The sequence below is a fragment of the Camelus ferus genome, chromosome 3 (assembly GCF_009834535.1).
Source record: "Camelus ferus isolate YT-003-E chromosome 3, BCGSAC_Cfer_1.0, whole genome shotgun sequence".
NCBI lineage: Eukaryota > Metazoa > Chordata > Mammalia > Artiodactyla > Camelidae > Camelus > Camelus ferus.
In genome coordinates, this window is record NC_045698.1 from 79590592 (window position 1) to 79608795 (window position 18204).

The 18204-nt window shown below is 34.1% G+C and overlaps 1 protein-coding gene across 5 annotated transcripts in view; it reads left to right on the forward strand.

Moving 5' to 3' along the window:
- Positions 1–18204, forward strand: part of AP3S1 (adaptor related protein complex 3 subunit sigma 1) — a 54230-nt gene that overhangs the window by 10116 nt on the left and 25910 nt on the right. For all 5 annotated transcript variants that reach the window (XM_032476537.1, XM_032476538.1, XM_032476536.1 and 2 more), the window contains exons 2-3: positions 6103–6194; positions 9212–9323. In XM_032476537.1, the coding sequence (XP_032332428.1) occupies positions 6103–6194; positions 9212–9323 (204 nt within the window). The remainder of the gene's footprint in view (positions 1–6102; positions 6195–9211; positions 9324–18204) is intronic.

The window sequence follows — 18204 nt, forward strand, 5'->3', positions numbered from 1 at the left end:
GCAGTTTAGTGTAAGAATTGCTATTGTAACACAGTCCCCCAGTATTAGTACCTTGACACAATAAAAGTTTATTTATTACTCACATCAAGTCTAGTCTTGGTGTTCCTGATCAACTGGAACCTTCTGTGTAGGAATTTTTTGTCATTCTTGAGATGGGATCAAAGGAATTTCTGCAACTAATTAACATGGAAGATTGTGCAGGAAGTTTTATGAGTGAAGCTTGGACGGTATATTTTTAATAACTGGCTCACCGGGGGGAAGGAGCTCTAATCTGTAGCTCTTGCTACATGATGTAAGTATTCCTGTTATGACTAGTTTCAGGCTACCAACATGATGTCACTGAATGCAGAGTTGGGAAGACATACGCACAGTTGTGCCAGCTCGGGTATACCACTGCAACTGCCCACCATGTTACATTGGCCAGAGCTGAGTTGTATGGCTCTCTCTAAATTCAAGGAAAGATGGAAAATATTGTTGAATTGTGTGCTGGGGTAGTCAGTTTTAATGAACGAATAACAGTTTCTGCCATAGTGGGAACCTCCAATGTCATTACCTTTAGATCTAGGTAGAATTCCAGGAGAAGTTTGTTCCAGGCTCCAGCCTAGAGGGTGAAGAAGACCTGGCTGTAGGAATTCTGGGGACTCATTGAAAAAAAGGACTGGAGATTTCCACATCGGCTTGTTCACATTTTCTTAATTCCTCTGTTTTCAGTATGACTTGGTATTCATACTTATAACTGCCCTGACAAATAACCACAAACTCAGTGACTTAAAACAATGCAAATTTACAGGCATACCTCGTTTTATTGTACTTTGCTTTATTGTACTTTAAAGATACTGCATTTTTTACAAATTGAACGTTTGTGGCAACCCTGCCTCGAGGGAGCGTCTGTCATTGCCGCTTTTTTCCCCATAGCATTTGTTCACTTGTGCTTCTCTATCACATTTTGGTAATTCTCACAATATTGCAAAGTGTTTTATTGTTATTATATTTGTTATGGTCATCTGTGATAGTGTTCATTGATGTTACTGTTGTAATTGTTCTGGAGTGCCACGAACCATACCCACGTAAGACAGCAAACCAAATGTTGTGTGTGTTCTGATTGCTCCACTGACCAGCCAATCCCCTATCTCTGTCCTGCTCCTCAGGCCTCTCTGTTCCCTGAGACACAACAGTATTGAAATTTGACCAGTTAATAACCCTGCAATGGCCTCTAAGTTGTACAAGTGAAGGGAAGAGTTGCAGATCTCTCAGTTTAAATCAAAAGCTCAAAATGATTGAGCTTAGTAAGGAAAGCATGTTGAAAGCTGAAATAGGCTAAATTGTTGGCCTCTTGGCACCTAACAGTAGCCAGGAGATCTAGAATTAGAAGTGGAGCTTGAATATGTGACTGAATTGCTGCAATCTCATGATAAAACTTCAACAGATGAGAAGTTGCTTCTTAAAGATGAACAAAGAAGTGGTTTCTTGAGCTAGAATCTACTCCTGGTGAAAGATGCTATGAAGATTGCTGTTATGACAACAAAGGATTTAAAATAGTACACAAACTTAGTTGATAAAAGCAGAATTTGAGAGGATTGACTCCAGTTTTGGATAAAATGCTCCAGTTGTGGGTAAAATGCTGTCAGACAGCATTGCATGCCACAGAGAAATCGCTTTTGAAGGGAAGAGTCCAACGATATGGCAAACTTCATTGTTGTCTTAGTCTAAGAAATTGCCACAGCCACCTCAATCGTCAGCAACCACGGCCCTGATCAGTTAGTAGCCATCAACATTGAACAACAGCAAAAAGATTATGACTCGCTAAAAGCTTAGATGATGGTGAGCATGTTTTAGCAATAAAGTATTTTTTATTAAGGTATGTACATTTTTAAGACCAAATACTGTTGTACACTTAGTAGACTACAGTACAGTGTAAACATAACTTACATATGCACTGGAAAACCAAACATAAACATGATTCCCTTTATTATGATATTTTCTTTATTGTGAGAATATTTTCTTTATTGTGATCTGGAGCTGAACCTCTAATATCTCCAGGATATGCCTTTATATATACCTCACTTTATTTTCCTTATCCACTCATCCACTGAGGTACATTTAGGTTACTTCCATGTATTGGCTATTGTAAATAATGCCCTAATGAACATGGGAGTACTTATGTCTTTTCAAATTAGTGTTTTCATTTTTTTTTTTTCAGATAAAAACCTTACAGTGGAATTGCTGGATCATGTGTTAGTTCTATTTTTATTTTTCTGAGGAATCTCTATACTGGTTTTCATAGCTGTTGCACCAATTTACATTTCCACCAACAGTGCACAAGTGTTCCCTTTTGACCACCTCCTCACCAATGCTAGTTATTGTCAGCATTTTTGATAATAGCCATTTTAACAGGTGTGGAGTGATATTTCATTGTTGTTTTAATTTGCATTTCCTTGTTGATTAGTGATGTTGAGCAACTCTTTGTGTACCTTTTGGCCTTGTGTGTTAGATCTTTTGCCCATTTTTTAGTTGGGTTGTTGGAGAGTTTTTTTGCTATTGAGTTGTCTGAGTTCTTTATTTTGGATATTAACATGCCTTATTAGATATACAATTTGCAGATTTTTTTTCCATTCAGTAGGTTGCCTGTTTATTTTATTGATGGTTTTCTTTGCTATACAGACACTTTTTAGTTTGATGTATTTCAGATCTTCTATTTTGCCAAGGCATTTTCTATTGGGATGTGTATCTTTTCCTTACTGGCATGTAAGTGTTCTTTATGTACACTGGATATGATCCTTTTGTCAGTTTTTATGTATTGCAGATATATTCTTCATGTTTGTAGCTCTCTTAATTTTTCTGGTATCATATGAGCATTAGAAGTGCTTACTCTTAAAGTGATCAAATTTGCCAACCTTTTTCTTATGGTTACCCTTATTTTATGTCTTGTTTAAAAGTCAATATTATAATGCCAGAAGGATATTCACCTGTATTATATTTTTAAATTTTTGTAACTTCACCATTAATATTCATTTTTAATCAAACTGGGATTGATTTTTGAGAATAATGTGAGAGCTAGAAGTTCACTGTATTAGAAGAGAACCAAAAATTTTTATCCTGGCACCATTTATGTAAATGCTTTTCCATCCTTGCTAATCTGCAATAAATATTCTGTTTTAAATTAAATTACTGTACTTACTATGTATGAGTGTTTCTGGTTCCATCATTCAGTTTCCCTATTTCTGCACCAATATGTTATCTTAATTATCATGGCTTTGTAATAATTCTTATCTGGTCAGCAGATGCTCTTATTTTCTACTTGATAGCGTCTTCTTATTCTAGTTCTCTGATGCAATATTTAAGTTTTGGAGTTGCAATCAGGTTTTCAAGTTTTTCCCCTTGTACCCCATTGGGATTTTGATTAGCATTACCTTGAGTCTTTGGAGCATTCTGGGGAGATTGAACATCTTTAAAATATTGAATGATTCAGTCTGTAAACACTGTACATTTTTCTATTTATCTACGTCTTCTTAATTTTTTCAATAAAGTTTTATATTTTCTCTTGCTTTTTTTTGTTTGTTTAATTTATTCCTGGGCACTGCATGGTTTTTGATGTATCTTTTTAAAATTGCATTTTACAGCTCATACTTGCAGAAGCTTAGAATTGGAATAGAATTTTGTATAATGCCTTTGTGTTCTTATTTAAATCTTCTAATAATTATAACACTTGTGCAAATTATGTTAGATTTTTCTGTGGAAAATTTTTCATCTGTGAATGACAGTTTTGTTTCTTTGAAACTAATCCTTTGAAATTTGTTGTTTCCATCATTTTTTATGGTTTTATTTTTATCACCTGTATATCTATCATTATGTAATATTTAGTTTTGCATTTTATACTAATGGAATGATTACATATTCTTTTTTTTTTCTCTATTGAAGTATAGTCAATTTACAATGTGTCAATTTCTGGTGTACAGCATAGTGTTTCAGTCATATATATACATACCTACATTCCTTTTCATATCATTTTTCATTATAGGTTACTACAAGGTATTGAATATAGTTGACTGTGCTATATGCTATAAACTTATTGTTTATCTGTTTTATATATAGTAGTTAGTATCTGCAAATCATGAACTCCCAGTTTATCCCTTCCCATTCCCTTTCCCCCAGTAACCACAAATTTGTTTTCTGTTGTCTGTAAGTCTTTCTGATTTGTGAATGAGTTCATTTGTGTTTTTTTTTAAGATTCCACATATAAGTGATATCATACGGTATTTTTCTTTCTCTTTCTGACATATTTCACTTAGAATGACAATCTCCAAGTCCATCCATGTTGCTGCAAATGCCATTATTTTATTTCTTATGGCTGAGTAGTATTCCATTGTGTATATCTCACAGTTTCTTTATCCAGTCATCTGTCATTGGATATTTAGGTTGTTTTCGTGTCTTGGCTATTGTAAATAGTGCTGCTGTGAGTGTTGGGGTGCATGTATCTTTTTGAATTAGAGTTCCCTCCATGTATATGCCCAGAAGTGAGATGATTACATATCATTCTGGTACTTGCTTTTCTACCCTGCTATCAACTGAATTGTGTATACCCAAAATCTGTATGTTGAAGCCCTAACCTTCAATATGATGGTATTTGGGACTGGGACTTTGGGAGGTAATTAGGTTTAGATGAGATTATGAGAGTGGGGCCCTCATGATGTGATTCATGCCCATATAAGAAGAGATACCAGAGAGCTTGTTCTTGCTGTCTCTCCCCACAAGGACGCAATGAAAAGGTGGTTGTCTTCAAGCCAAGAAGAGAGCAATCACCAGAAACCAACTATGCTGGCACCTCTGTCTTAAACCTCTAGCCTCCAGAATTGTGAGAAAATAAATTTCTCTTAGTTAAGCCATCCGTCTGTATTGTTTTTTTTTTAATGTCAACTTGAGCTAAGGTAACTCCTTTTTTTCCTCATTAAATTTTTAAGAATCATTAATATTGATGGTGTAATTCACTTCTTTAGTTTTTACTCCTTACAAGATTCCATTTTATGAGTATATCATAACTTATCTGTGATGGGTGGACATTTGGGTTATTTTCAGCTTTTTTGATTGTTGCAGTGACTTTATGAACATTTTTCTCTGTGTCTCTTGGTATACAGCTTAAGAGTTTATTATGTATACATAGTTGTCAATATTCTCTTGTTTTTGAGCTTCAAAAACAATGATTTCATATGGTATGGCACAGTAGGTAGGAGTGGAAATGCTGGATTATAAAACTATTTGCCCAAGTGGTTATACCACTTACCCTTCCCACTGATGGAACGAGAGTGTTTTTGACTCCACATCTTTGTCAACATTTGATATTGTCATAATTTTGCACTTTTGCTAATATGGTGCATGTGGTGTTATCTCATTGTTACTTTAATGTGTATTTCACTTCATTACTAATGAGATTTAGCATCTTTTCCTTTCTTTATGGGCCATCATATTTTCTTTCCTGTGAAATTCTTCTTCACAGTTTTGCCGAGTTTTCTATTGCAGTGTTTGAGAAGCTGACTTTTTTTTTTGCTGGGATATGAATTGCTTGGTGAATTTAATAAATATTTATTGAGTGTATTCTTGGTTTTAGGCTGTGCTTATGTAGAGTTGAGTAAGATGGATAGACTCTTACCTCAATTTGCATTTAGTTAAACTTGCTTAATTGGAAGCTCCAAACTTTGGTTACTTTTCTTCCATTAAAATATAGATTAGCTACATGAATTGTTTATAACTTTATCTTTCTGTTTCACTTTACTTGTTTGCAAAACAATGGGCTTTGACTAGTTAATATCGAATGCCCGTTTTACTAGCGTCTACAGTTCATGTGTCTGATATTTTTCTTGTGGGTTTTTGAAGCTGAGAAATAAGTTTTATTGTAGTGATAAACTATAAAGTGCTGATTTTTGTTCTGTTTTTGCTTTTAAAATGTTGGGTTTTGTTTCTGTTAAGATATGATAGATTTGTTCTCCAAGGACCTCTCTCTTAGATGCATTTCCCAGACAGATGTTACTATCTTTTATTTTTACAATTCTTAAAATACTGTTAAACCTAGAAATTTGATCGTAACATATATGAATTGTTCTTTCTCAGAGTGAAGATACACAACAGCAAATCATCAGGGAGACATTCCATTTGGTATCTAAGAGAGATGAAAATGTTTGTAATTTCCTAGAAGGAGGATTGTAAGTAAAGCATTTCATGGACATTTCTAATCTTTGACTGTATGATTAAAATACATACTGTTTAATCAGTTTATTGTAAAGTTTCCTAATTTGATTAATTGGATCAGGTGAATTAATTGCTCCTTACATTAGCTATAAATCAAACTTAAATAATTTTTGAAGATACGCAATCTTTTTCTTTTTAAAAATTTTATAAAAGCATTTTATATAGAGATAATATGTTCATATGGCAGAAATTCAGACATTACTGGGAAGTATAAAATGTAAACTGTCTTCCTCCTCCAGCTTTAGTCCTTCTTCCCGGTTTCTTGTATATCCTTCTAGAAAATTAATTTTACACTAACATACAAAAGTATAACCTTAAAAATTTTTACATACGGGGTCATACATGTATGCTGGTTTTCGTGTTGCTTGTTTGCACTTACATTTTGAAAAGCTTGGCATATAAGCATATCTAGAGCAGGGTTATTCTTTTTAATAACTACAGAGTATTCCTTAGGGTGAATGGACCTGTTCTTAAAAACTTAGATAGCTTATTTTATTATTATAAACAAAAGTGAACTCTGCTTTTCAAATATGTGATGTATTTATACAGATAGATAGGTTAGGTAGATTCAAATTCAGCTAATAGACTTTTTTCTGTTTTTAAAATGAATAAATAAGAATTGCTTATAGTTTGCCAGCTATAATAAATAAGTACTTTTAAATTAATGGGTTTCATGAAATCAGTTTGTTCTCAAATAGTTTCATAAATGTTCCCTCTCATGTTTTATGTTTAATTTCTTAATGAGATATTTCCTCATTGACAATTCAAAAACTAAACTTTAGCTGAACCTTATTATGAATAATTATAGATTAGTTAGAGAAACCTATACTTTTCTGTATTTTTAAGGTGTATGATGCATATTATGAAAAATAGTTAGATAATAGAGAATTCATTCTTACCTAACCATAAATTACTTTTTATCATGTAGAAAGTTTACTTGCATTTCTTAAAAGGTTGTATCATGCTGCACTTAAATTCGCAAATACAAGCCTATGATTTGTGAATTTTGCTATTAAGTGAAGGCCTCCAGTTTAATAGTTGAGACAGGGGTACCAGCTTTGTTTTGTATTTTTATTATATTTTACTTATTTCTTTTAAACTTCTGTGTTTAGTTGTGTTTGCCAGTATCATCATTTTCCTTCATCTCAGCTTACTAATCTAATCTCATAGGAAATGCGTCACCCAGCACAGTGCACTGCATATGGTAGATGTGTAGAAACCTGATTATTCTAATCAGGGCATTGTTTGAGCTGGAAATTATGACTTGAATTTGTGATTTTTCTTTTCCAAACTTATGAAAGGTAGAAAGCAAATATTGCATCAGAGATGAGGCTACACATCTGGTTTAGTCCTGGTTTTGTTACTAGCAATCAGGTTTTCTTGGTCACATCAGTTAAAATCTTTGTATCTCAGTTTCTCTCTTATGATAAATAAGATATTTAGACTACGAGGATTCCTAAAATCCTGTGGTTTTTATGTCATGTATTGAATTCTGTGCAAGAATTTGACTCACCATTATACTATAGTTTAAAGATGAAATAACAGCAAAATTTGTATTTATATTAATATCTTTGCTTTCTTTTAATAACTTTAGTAGCCATTTTGAAGCTTATTATTTTCAAAAGTTTGGTCTTCTAAAGTAGAGCCAAACAAAAGTTTAAGATAATCACTAAATTGCAGATTCAGGATGAAGTAAAGCCTGCTGTTTGTGCTCTTTTTGTCCCTTTCAAGAACAGTTGCACTGATAGTCTATAAATACAAGTCCAAGAATCTTTGAAGTGCGTGCACATATTTTTAATTGAGTATCTATTCTAGATAGTAGGAGTTTTTAATTCTTGTCAAAGATCATTTTCACTTTTGCAATTAGAGAATATAGAGTAGTAAAAAATAATGAGAATATGGAGAAGTTGTTTCTGCAAAACTTGTTAAATTTAGTGTTACTTTTACTGAGTAAGAAATAGATGCTATTTTCCTGTGTGTCTTGTTTGAATGTTCAGTAAGCTTTGATTACTTTTAGCCTTGATTTTTATATTGTGTTAGTGTTAAAGGGTCTTTTGAGAAGTGAATTAATTGTTGTAACTATGAAAAGCTAGGTAATATTTAGAAAAATAGAAGGTGTTTGGAATGATTCCTAAATTATTGTTTTTAAAATGCTGAAATACCTATCAATCTAATATTATCTGGTGAAAGAATGGAGTATCTCTTAGCTCAGTTTTCTTGCATTTATATTCCGAAACAAAGTGTATTTTTGGAGGAGATCTTGATGGTAAATCTCTCCGAAACTTAAGAAGAAATGTCATTCTTCTTTTTTTTTTCCTAGTTGATAATCAGTCTTATGCTGTGTAACTTACTGTGACCTACAGAGTTAAATCTAGTAAGCACTTAGAAATGCCCTATGATCTCATTTCTGCCTGCTTTTCTGATCTAATCACTTACTAATCTATTGTTGGTCGCAGGCCTTCTTTTTCTCTTTTAAACATAGATATTTTGTTCTTGATAAAATGGCCTTTTTATTATTTGTTAGCTTTGCCTGAAATGCTGTTTTCTAAATTTTTTCATAGCAGGCTCCTTACCATTAGACGTCAGCCTGGACATCTACTCTTTTCTTAACACTCAGTTGGAAATAGCAAATCCATCAATGTTGCATCATCCTATGTGATTCTGTATGTAGTGCCTTCCACTCATCATTTTTTCTCATTTGTTTATTGCTCCTTACCCACTCTCCATGCCTGACACATAGTAGGTACTCAGTAGATAATTGAATGACTGAATGAACTAAAATTAAGCACCAGCATCTTTCACTTGACTTCTCTGAGAAAAGCAAACATCTAGTTCACTTGAGTTCTATGTCATTAAATGTTACCTTTCATTTTATAGAGGATTTTAAACAAATTGTCAGTTTGCTTGAGCTAATGAAAATGTTTTTCATTTTGCTCCTGTAACATTCCAATTTTTTTGTTTTGTCATTTAGATTAATTGGAGGATCTGACAACAAACTGATTTATAGACATTATGCAACATTATATTTCGTCTTCTGTGTGGATTCTTCTGAAAGTGAACTTGGCATTTTAGATCTAATTCAAGTAAGTTAACACTTGCTTCTTATTGTCTTAAATAACAATTATGGCATTTCTATTTTTTAAAACTTCTGTGTTCTGCATTTTCTAAAATAATGTTTTGTTTGGTAAGAAATAAAGTTCCATAGTAGATATTGGGTGGGTAAAAGAGGAATGACGGATGTAGAAGCACATAGACTAATTTAATCTGATTAAGACTAATCACAAGTAATTTTCTCATGCCCTTTTTCTTGTTCATATAAGTCACCACAAGAAGCCCAACACTCATGGGTTTTTACCGTGTGTATCCATACCTAACCTCCCAAGCCCACCCCTTTCTGTCTCCTGAAAATCTTTGTTGCCGATAGATGCAACTGGTGTTCCAGGTTCTTGTCCTGTCCCAGAAAGAATTCAGAGACAAGACTTAGAGGTTAAAAAAGGTAAAGTGAGCATTTATTAAAGGATGGATAGCACTCTCTCAGGGGAGAGCGGGCAGGCTCAGGTGAGCAGCTGCCCTGAGTTTCTTTGGCAAGTTAGCTACATAGGGTGTAAAAATGAATGGGTGGAATATTCATTGGGGAGGGAAGGGTTTGGGGTCGTATTCCCTGATTATCATCCCAACTCCACCTTCCCGAAGGGAGGAGGCATTTTTGTCCTTATTTAGTCTGGATCGGAAGTGTCATGGCGTCGGTGCATGATGGGTACTTCTGATCTGCAAGAATGATTTTATTGAAATGAAGGCATAATGAGCAAAAGGTCACATTCGGACACTAGAAATTCCTGCCTTTTCTCACCTTTCTTTGTTCTTCTCCAGGCCACTTGTCATCCCAAAAGGCATGATCCCTTATAAGCCCCAAGGTTCCTGCTTTTCTTTCTCTACCCAAGGATCCCTGCTGCTTACATGATGTGCGGTTTCCTGCATTTGGCCTGTGCCCCTCCTTTCTGCCCAATTCCTGCCATTTGGCCTGTGTCCCCCTTTCTCTGCTCATATCTAGCTATCTGCCTGCTTTAACACTTTAATAATGTCCCTGAAACTCAAAGTCAGTCATCAGCAAATTCCTCCTTACCTTCAACCTCTTTTATTACTATTACCTTCAGCTTTTTACTCTCAGTTAAATCTGGGTGGCCTGATGACACTACCTGCCACCCTCTCAGGTAGCAGCAGTTTTCTCTCCTGCTTTCTTCATGTCATTGAACCTGGAGGGTGTTCTCTTTGCTTTTCATTACTTTTTCCAGACCTTTTTCTCTTCTAAAACATCTCCAAAATTTATCTCATGTTTTCAGACTATGCCACCTTCTACCCATCCTGTTGCAGTAATCTCTCATTCTCACCTCCCATTCATTGGAGATAAAAACTTCCAGTGGTCTGAGAATTTAGTCGACTTGCAAGCTAACAAGTTAACTACCACAATTTATGGATGCTGGCAAAAGAAGCTTTCTGGGCCAGAAGCAAAGAGCTTTATTACTAACAGTAAAAGCAATAACCAAAGTGACAGCATTTGCCTACACTAGTTACTCAAGTCCTAGTTCCTAAAGTGTGACTGGTAAGGTACAGGAAGACCAGCATGCACAGTGGATTGCATTATAGGAGAGGAAGCCCAAGCTTAGGGAACTGGAATCTTTTATAATGGACACTTAGCATGTCTGCCCATGTCCTGGAGGAAGAGAATATCTTCCAAGGGTGTAGATAAACCTACCCTTTGCTTTGGAGGGAAACACTATCTGTTTTCCAAAGCTGTTGGCTATACAAGCTTACTTGGCAAGACAGTCCACAATAAAGGCAGTCAGTACGTCTGTTCCCATGATGTGCAGAAATGGAAGGCCCGTGCAGAATTGTCTAACAGATTTTAGTTCCTAGTTCAGTGACATTCACGTAGTACTACTTGTGTTATAATTCTTGGTTATTTCAGTCTTAATGTGAATAATTCATTCAGTACACTGGTATTGTCAAAACTGGAATTCCTCTTCTTCAGTGAATTTTTGCCCATTACCCCACTTCATAGCTCATTTCTTTGACATTGTCTTTATTTAAACTTCAATCCCTCCATCATCTCAATTTCAGCTTCCACTCTCTGCCATCTCTTATCTTTTCATATCACGATTTATATTACTCCAACAGTTCCTTGAGCCTGTTGGGACTTCAGTCTTTTTTTAAAATTTTTTTTAAGGATAAAAATGTTTACTGATACTTTTATAGCTATAGTTATACATTTTTGACTGTTCAATTCGTTTATTAATAGATACATGGCAGCTTTAGAAAAATAGACATGTTTATATCCAGATTCTGTATTTTCTTCCTATGTTCATTATATCTCTTCAGTGTCTCTTTGGGACTTTCAGTCTTAAATCTGTCATTTTCTCGCTGTTCCTGATCCTCCTTATGTCTTACTTTCCTTGCCTTGCTTAAATTCCATGGTCAGTCATGATAATCATATGCTTGTATATACTCAACTCTTTGCTTGTACTCACATGTCTGAACATACTTAGAGGGAAAAAAAAGATAACCATACATGCAGGCTTCACTTTAAATTCATGATCCCTAACCTCATTTAGTCCTTAATGCTACCCAATAATCGTGTCATATTTCCTTGGTCATTTTACTCTCCCACACTTCTAGACAGCTGCTGATACATTCTCCTGAAATCCCTAGCGGTTCTAGCATGCTGCTTCCTAGTTCACTAGGGAGTCAGAGGAATCAGACTCTGCATCTGTGTCCTTGCTCTGCTCCCTTCTTTGAGAAGTGGATGACCCTTGCTCCTAGCTGAGGCCAACTCACCCACTTAATTACTAGTTTTCTCCTCCTCATTGCTCTAGCATTTCTCTCTCATGTATCATTTTTCCTCTCTTCTAGATCATTCCCATTAGCCTATAATATGTTCTTGCATCCAAAAAAAGGAGGGAAAATTCCTGTCCCTGTTTCCTTCTCCAGCCACTGCCTCATTTCTTTGCAAAAGTTGTCTGTACACAATATCTTTAGTTTTTCTTCTCCCTTTTTTTCTTGAACACACTCCAGTCAGGTTTTTCAGCTCTACTGTGTGTCATTGAATTCAAAGTTTCTCATCAGTCTTCCTTTATTTGATTAAGATTGTTTATTACTGTCTTCTTCATGAAATATTTTCTTCACTTGGCTTCTGGGACACCTTACTTGCTCAGTTTTCATCCTACTACTTTAGTTGCTTCATTTTAGTTTCTTGGTCTGTCTGATACCTTCTTTGACAAATCCTGTTGATTGTACAGAATCTGCTTACTACTGTCTGCCCTGCCTCCACATTGGTCCAAGCCACCATCAGCTCTTGCCTGGATTATTTCAGTAGTTTTCTGACTGGTCTTCCTGCTTTCACTGCCTTTTCCTTTTTTGCCTTTTCTCAGTAAAACAGCAATACTATTGAAATATGTTACATTTTATACTCTTCCATTCTGAATTCTTCAGTGGTTTCCCTTCTCACTCACAGTAAAAGCCAAATTCCTTGTAAATGACCCATGAGGCTTCATGTGACCTGGCTCCCCTCCCCATACCTGCTCCTTATTTCTTACTCACCTCTGTCCATTTTCTCCCCTTTTCCCCTTTGCTCCACCCGCACTGGCCTTCCTTATTCCTCGGGTACACCAGGCATGCTTTTACCTCAGCCTGTGTACTTGCTGATCCTTCTGCTTGGATTATTCTCCCATTGTTGATTATTATTTTGTTGCTGTTGCTGATCTTAATGGTTATGATAGCATGATTGTTTTATCTCAGAAGGGAATTATATGAGGAGTTGTCAAAAAACAAATAATCCTACGTCTTCCCTGAAGTAAATTCTGTTTGTCATGTATTTGGGAAGTGGAAACTATGTCTTATGTTTTATAGAATGTTTTAGCCGTTACTGTTTGAAATGTTGGTAATTTGTCTTGATATTAGGTAAGATACAGAGAGAAGAATTTCAGGAGGATTGTGTCATCTTCCCATTACTAATGTGGGTTTGAGCTGTTTTTACAAGAAGCGCCTATTGAGTTATCACATTTTGATCTATCCTGTCACACAAAAAAAAGAAACTTTCTGTAATTTACCTTGCAGGGATGAATTCTGTCATTATCTTGAATATACTGGAAGTGCTGTAGTTGCTGTCTTTCCCCTGTGATTATTACAGATCACTAAATACTTAAGAGGAAGTGCTGAGCATGTGTGTCAGTCACTTTAAAAACATTGGTTTAGTGAACAAAGATGGAAGGGAGTTACTGTTTCTGCTTCTGTTTCATGAAACAGCTATTCAGAGCTTATTTAGAACTGATTTTCTTGGAATTGTCCACCCTCTAGTTTTGAGAAATCCAAGTGTAATATAAGTAAAAGTGGAAAATATAAATCAAGAGAGTTTAGATCAAATTCTCTTGGTTTTGTATTTTCTTTAGATAATGAATTGAGAAAATGTAATAAACATCAACATGTAATGACTAAACACCTGTTTAATTTTGATTTCTTGAATATTAAAAATGATACAATTTAAATGATCATCAGATGCATATATTTTTATGCAAAGATTTCGTGTTTCTAAGGTATGCATATCTTGTCCCAGATTTGATTTCATTTTTTATCTTGTATACAATCTGAGAGAAGGCATTGTTAGTAAATTACATATGGGATTTATACCAGTATGTCACCAAATTGAATAATCAGCTTCTGTTTTCTTTGTTTCTTTTAATTCTTTGTTAGTAGGGGAAAAAATGATCTATTTTTGTTTCTGATGTGTACTATTTTAGTGTGGTATTGACTGCAGTATAAGCCAGTTTCAGAGTTGATACCTAGCCTTTTTTGAAGTCCCTTCTGTTGCCGTGTATCTTGATTGGAAGTGTTAAAATATTTACAGAGTGAGAATGGAAGTTCATTAAATATTAACACTGGTTGTTTGAGTTATTTATAAGCAGTTGTATTGTCCTCAATTAATTTAGTATGCTAGGCTGATAATGGAGGCATCAAAGTTCACTAGATAATTCCAAATTTTGTAATAGTTTTCTGTGTCACATGTAGCAGTTACATCAGCAGTAGCCTTGTTCAGCAATAGTTAGGAAAAAATTGAGAACTAACAGCTAAGCTTTTCTTTAGATTTAGAAAGATATATTTTTACCATGGTATTGGAATATAAACAAGAGCTCTTATGTATAGGATTTGTCAGTACTACAGACCAGAGTGTTAGACTAGCTATTGTGAAGTTATTTTACTTATGATTACTAATGTTAATTTAGTATGGTATTGAGCAAGTCATTTAATCTTCATAGATCTTGAATTTTTTCACCTGTAAAGTACTCTTGTTTCAATATGCTGCCTATAGACCTCATGAGTTGTTAGAAATATCAGTGAATTAAGGGAAGCTAGTGGCGGTTAAAATCATTCAGGCTCTGCTTTGTACTGGCTCTATAACTTTGGGCAAGTTATTTAACCTCTTTTGTCTCTAATTTTTCTCATCTGCGAAATGGGAGTGATAATAATAATATCAACCCATAGAGTATGTGAAAGCATTAAAAAAGGTTAGTGTACATGAATCCTGTCACTAAATGACTGACACGTAATAGTGGTTTTTAGCTAACATTATTGTTTAAGCATATACTTGTAAGGAAGGCATCTGAAGTATTATTTCATTAGTATACAAACTGAATTGGGTAAAGAATTCCTTTTTTCATTTTTACATGAATTTGTGAATCTTTTTATACTATATGTTCTTTGATGGCTTAGGGATTCTGCATTGTGATAGAATTATGCGATAAGAATAGGCTTAATTGGGGAAACTTGTAAACCAAGAATACTTAATTGAAGACCCCCTGATCTTCCCACTGTTGCATAGGAAGCTATGCTGAGGCAGATATTACTAAACACAGACTAGTGTGCCACCCCACATCATTGTTCTCTTTTACTATAAGGGTCGGCTTTGTTGAAAACATCTGTCAGTGGAGTGACATACAGATTACTTAAGCTTTGAGTTATACAGGTTTAGGTGCCACCTGTTTTTAAGAATTGTCTGGGAAGATTAGCTGACTTTAGGACTGTGGGAAGTTTCAGCTCCTCTATTGGGGGATTGGGTAGGATAAACCCCTGGTCCTATGGAGATAACTTCTGATACAGTTCCTCCTGCTAGACAGAGAGGGAGCCCTGGCCCAGTTCATTTGTTTTCCAGGTAATCATTTTTGGAAAATTCTGCTCTCTCCACCATAACTGTGTTACCAGTGTTAAAAATTTCTCTTTTTAATAAGAGCGACTACAATGTAATTAAGTTTCCTGTGGTACAAGCAGTCTTTGCTTTGCATAATACTGTGTTAATGTGGGTGATAGAAAAATGGAAAGTTAACATTTTTGCTTTATACTTTTCTGTATTTTCTAAGTTCTCTAAATAATCACTTCTTACTACATTAAAAATAAAGGGCCATTTTTGTTGTTGTTGGAAGGAGTATGCCTAGTGAATAAGAATGTGAATTCTGCAGTGAGACTTTCTGGACTTTGATGGGGACTCTTCTGCCTAACTGTGCTAGTAGTTAGTTAACTTCTTGCTTTAAATTACTCTTCCACAGATGGTTGATAATAAAAGTACCTGCCTTACGGGATTACTGTAAAGGATTAAATAAAATAATCTATTTAAAGCACTTGGAACAATAGCAATGCCATAATAGCATAAAACTCAATAAGTACTAACTATTATCATCGTTAACCTTTAAAATTTTTTTAATTTTATTTTTTTAAATAGAAATAAATTACACAAAAAGAATCATTAATCTGAACTGTTAAGGAATCATTATGACATGACTATAGTCCTTTCATCAACTCTTTAATTTTTCATATTAAAGTCAAGGGTTTAATATGTCTAACCAGTACATAGTAAGTGCACAATAAATGTCTCTATTTTTACTGATAAAAAAATGTCAGTCATCATTGGCACATGAGTTTCCAGGTCAGGTTTAGTGGAAATGCAGTTCAGAATCCAGTCATATGCTGAGTCAAGTGCTATTTACACACCATAGTTTAAAGATTCTGAATATTACATTACATATTACATTTAACAATCCATGTTGGAGACTATATCTAGGCTACATTCACAGTTGTTTTTCAAAGGTAATTGATCTGATTTTAAGTTCACTATGTCTTCCCTAGCTCTACTAATACATTTTTAGTGGTATTTTTAAATTCCTAAGCTAAACCAGTATCTGTCTAGAACATTTTGCTGACTGAAAAACATTTTTTTAAGATCTCTTGGCATATTCTTAAGTTTATACCTCCTATTCTTGGGCTTAAAACTTTCCTATCTTATAACATGTCAATTTAACATTTATGTATTTTATTTAATACTATAGATTAGAAACAGTAGGATCAGTTCCTCCTGAAATTTAACATAAGTCCCCAAACCTAGACAAAAAAATATATTTTTTTACCTAGAAACTCTAAAGGCAGGGGGGTGGGGGTGTCTGCCAAATAAGTGATATTGCTTAAGAATATTTTGTGGCATTTATTTTGCCTAGTGCACATTTTTATTTCTTCATCTGTGTATAGTATTATAATACTAGCTAACATTTATTGAGTACTTTTTTTTTGGTGAGATACTGTTGTAAGCCCTTTATATTTATTAATATTATATTTATATATTATATATTATTTATATTAATTTATAAATTAATTATATTTATTAATTTAAGCACCAAAACAACTCTGTGGCATAGAGTTATTATTGTGCCCAACTGAAGGAACTGAGGCTTAGAGTTAAGTAACTTGCCCTTGATTTCATTATTAGAGGCTAAGCTGGAATTTTAATAGGGTGCTAAGGACTCTTAAGTACTCAGCTGCCTCATAATAGACTCCTGTTATCCTTTATGGCCCAAGAATATAGATTTGTAATTAAAGATAAAGGGAAACACGAGAAAGTTCTGTTGATAGAAGGGCACAAGGAAGGGAGATTCTTTATATGTAGATGTGGCATTTTTTGTAATGTCTCTTTTATATTTATTTTTGGAAAATGATGTAATTATTAAAATGAAGGAAAACTTAAACTATGATTCTTAGTAAATTAAAAGTAATTTTTCTCCCATCAGCCTTTGAATCCCCAAGGCCAGAGATTGATGAGTAGCTATTTAGTAGCTAACAGTTATATTGAAACTGACTTTAAACTTTTATTGTTTAAAAAAATGAAACATAGTAGGGTGCCATTTACCATGTCACTTATAGTTCTTTGCTCTTTTTATCTTTCTCTTTGTGAAATATAATGCAACAGCAACTTTATTATTTTTTGGTTGTTATGGTCAGAACCCCCAAGGCCCATTAATTTTTCTTAATTTCTTTACTTCAGTTTGTAGATTATTAGTTTTATATTGGGCTTATCCATGTAACATCAGCAGTGTATATCTACCTTGGGGCTCTAGATTCTAATTATGTTAAATAATTCTTACTAACTCAGAAGAAAATTAATGGAGAGTCTTTTGAAGAGAGTTTTTTATCTCATTTTTTTTTTTACCCAACTTAGCATTTCAATGCCTTCAATCTTAAGAATTCTTTTCCTTAAGTTAAGAACATGTAGTTATCATGACATTTTGCTGCAAGCTACTTTTTAAAAAATTTTACATTTTTCATAAGTGGTATTCTTGTGGTTTAAGTATTGACATTTTTTATTTCTAAGCTAATAAGCAAATCACAAAGACTTGGCAACCTCAGTGTACTTGCTTTTATATCAACAATCACTAGCAGAATTAGAATTTTCTATTTCTGTTTTAATTTTATAATCATATGTTTTGAACAGATAAATAAGGGTACTGGCTTTGGTTTAGTAGGTGTGTTTTTGGCACTATGTAGGGTGCTTTATCTAAATTATTTAACTAAATATTTTAGATAATCCAGAAAGGTAGATAGTTGTGTAACTGTTTTATAGTTCTGATATTTAGAGGAGTTAAGTGATACTTAGGC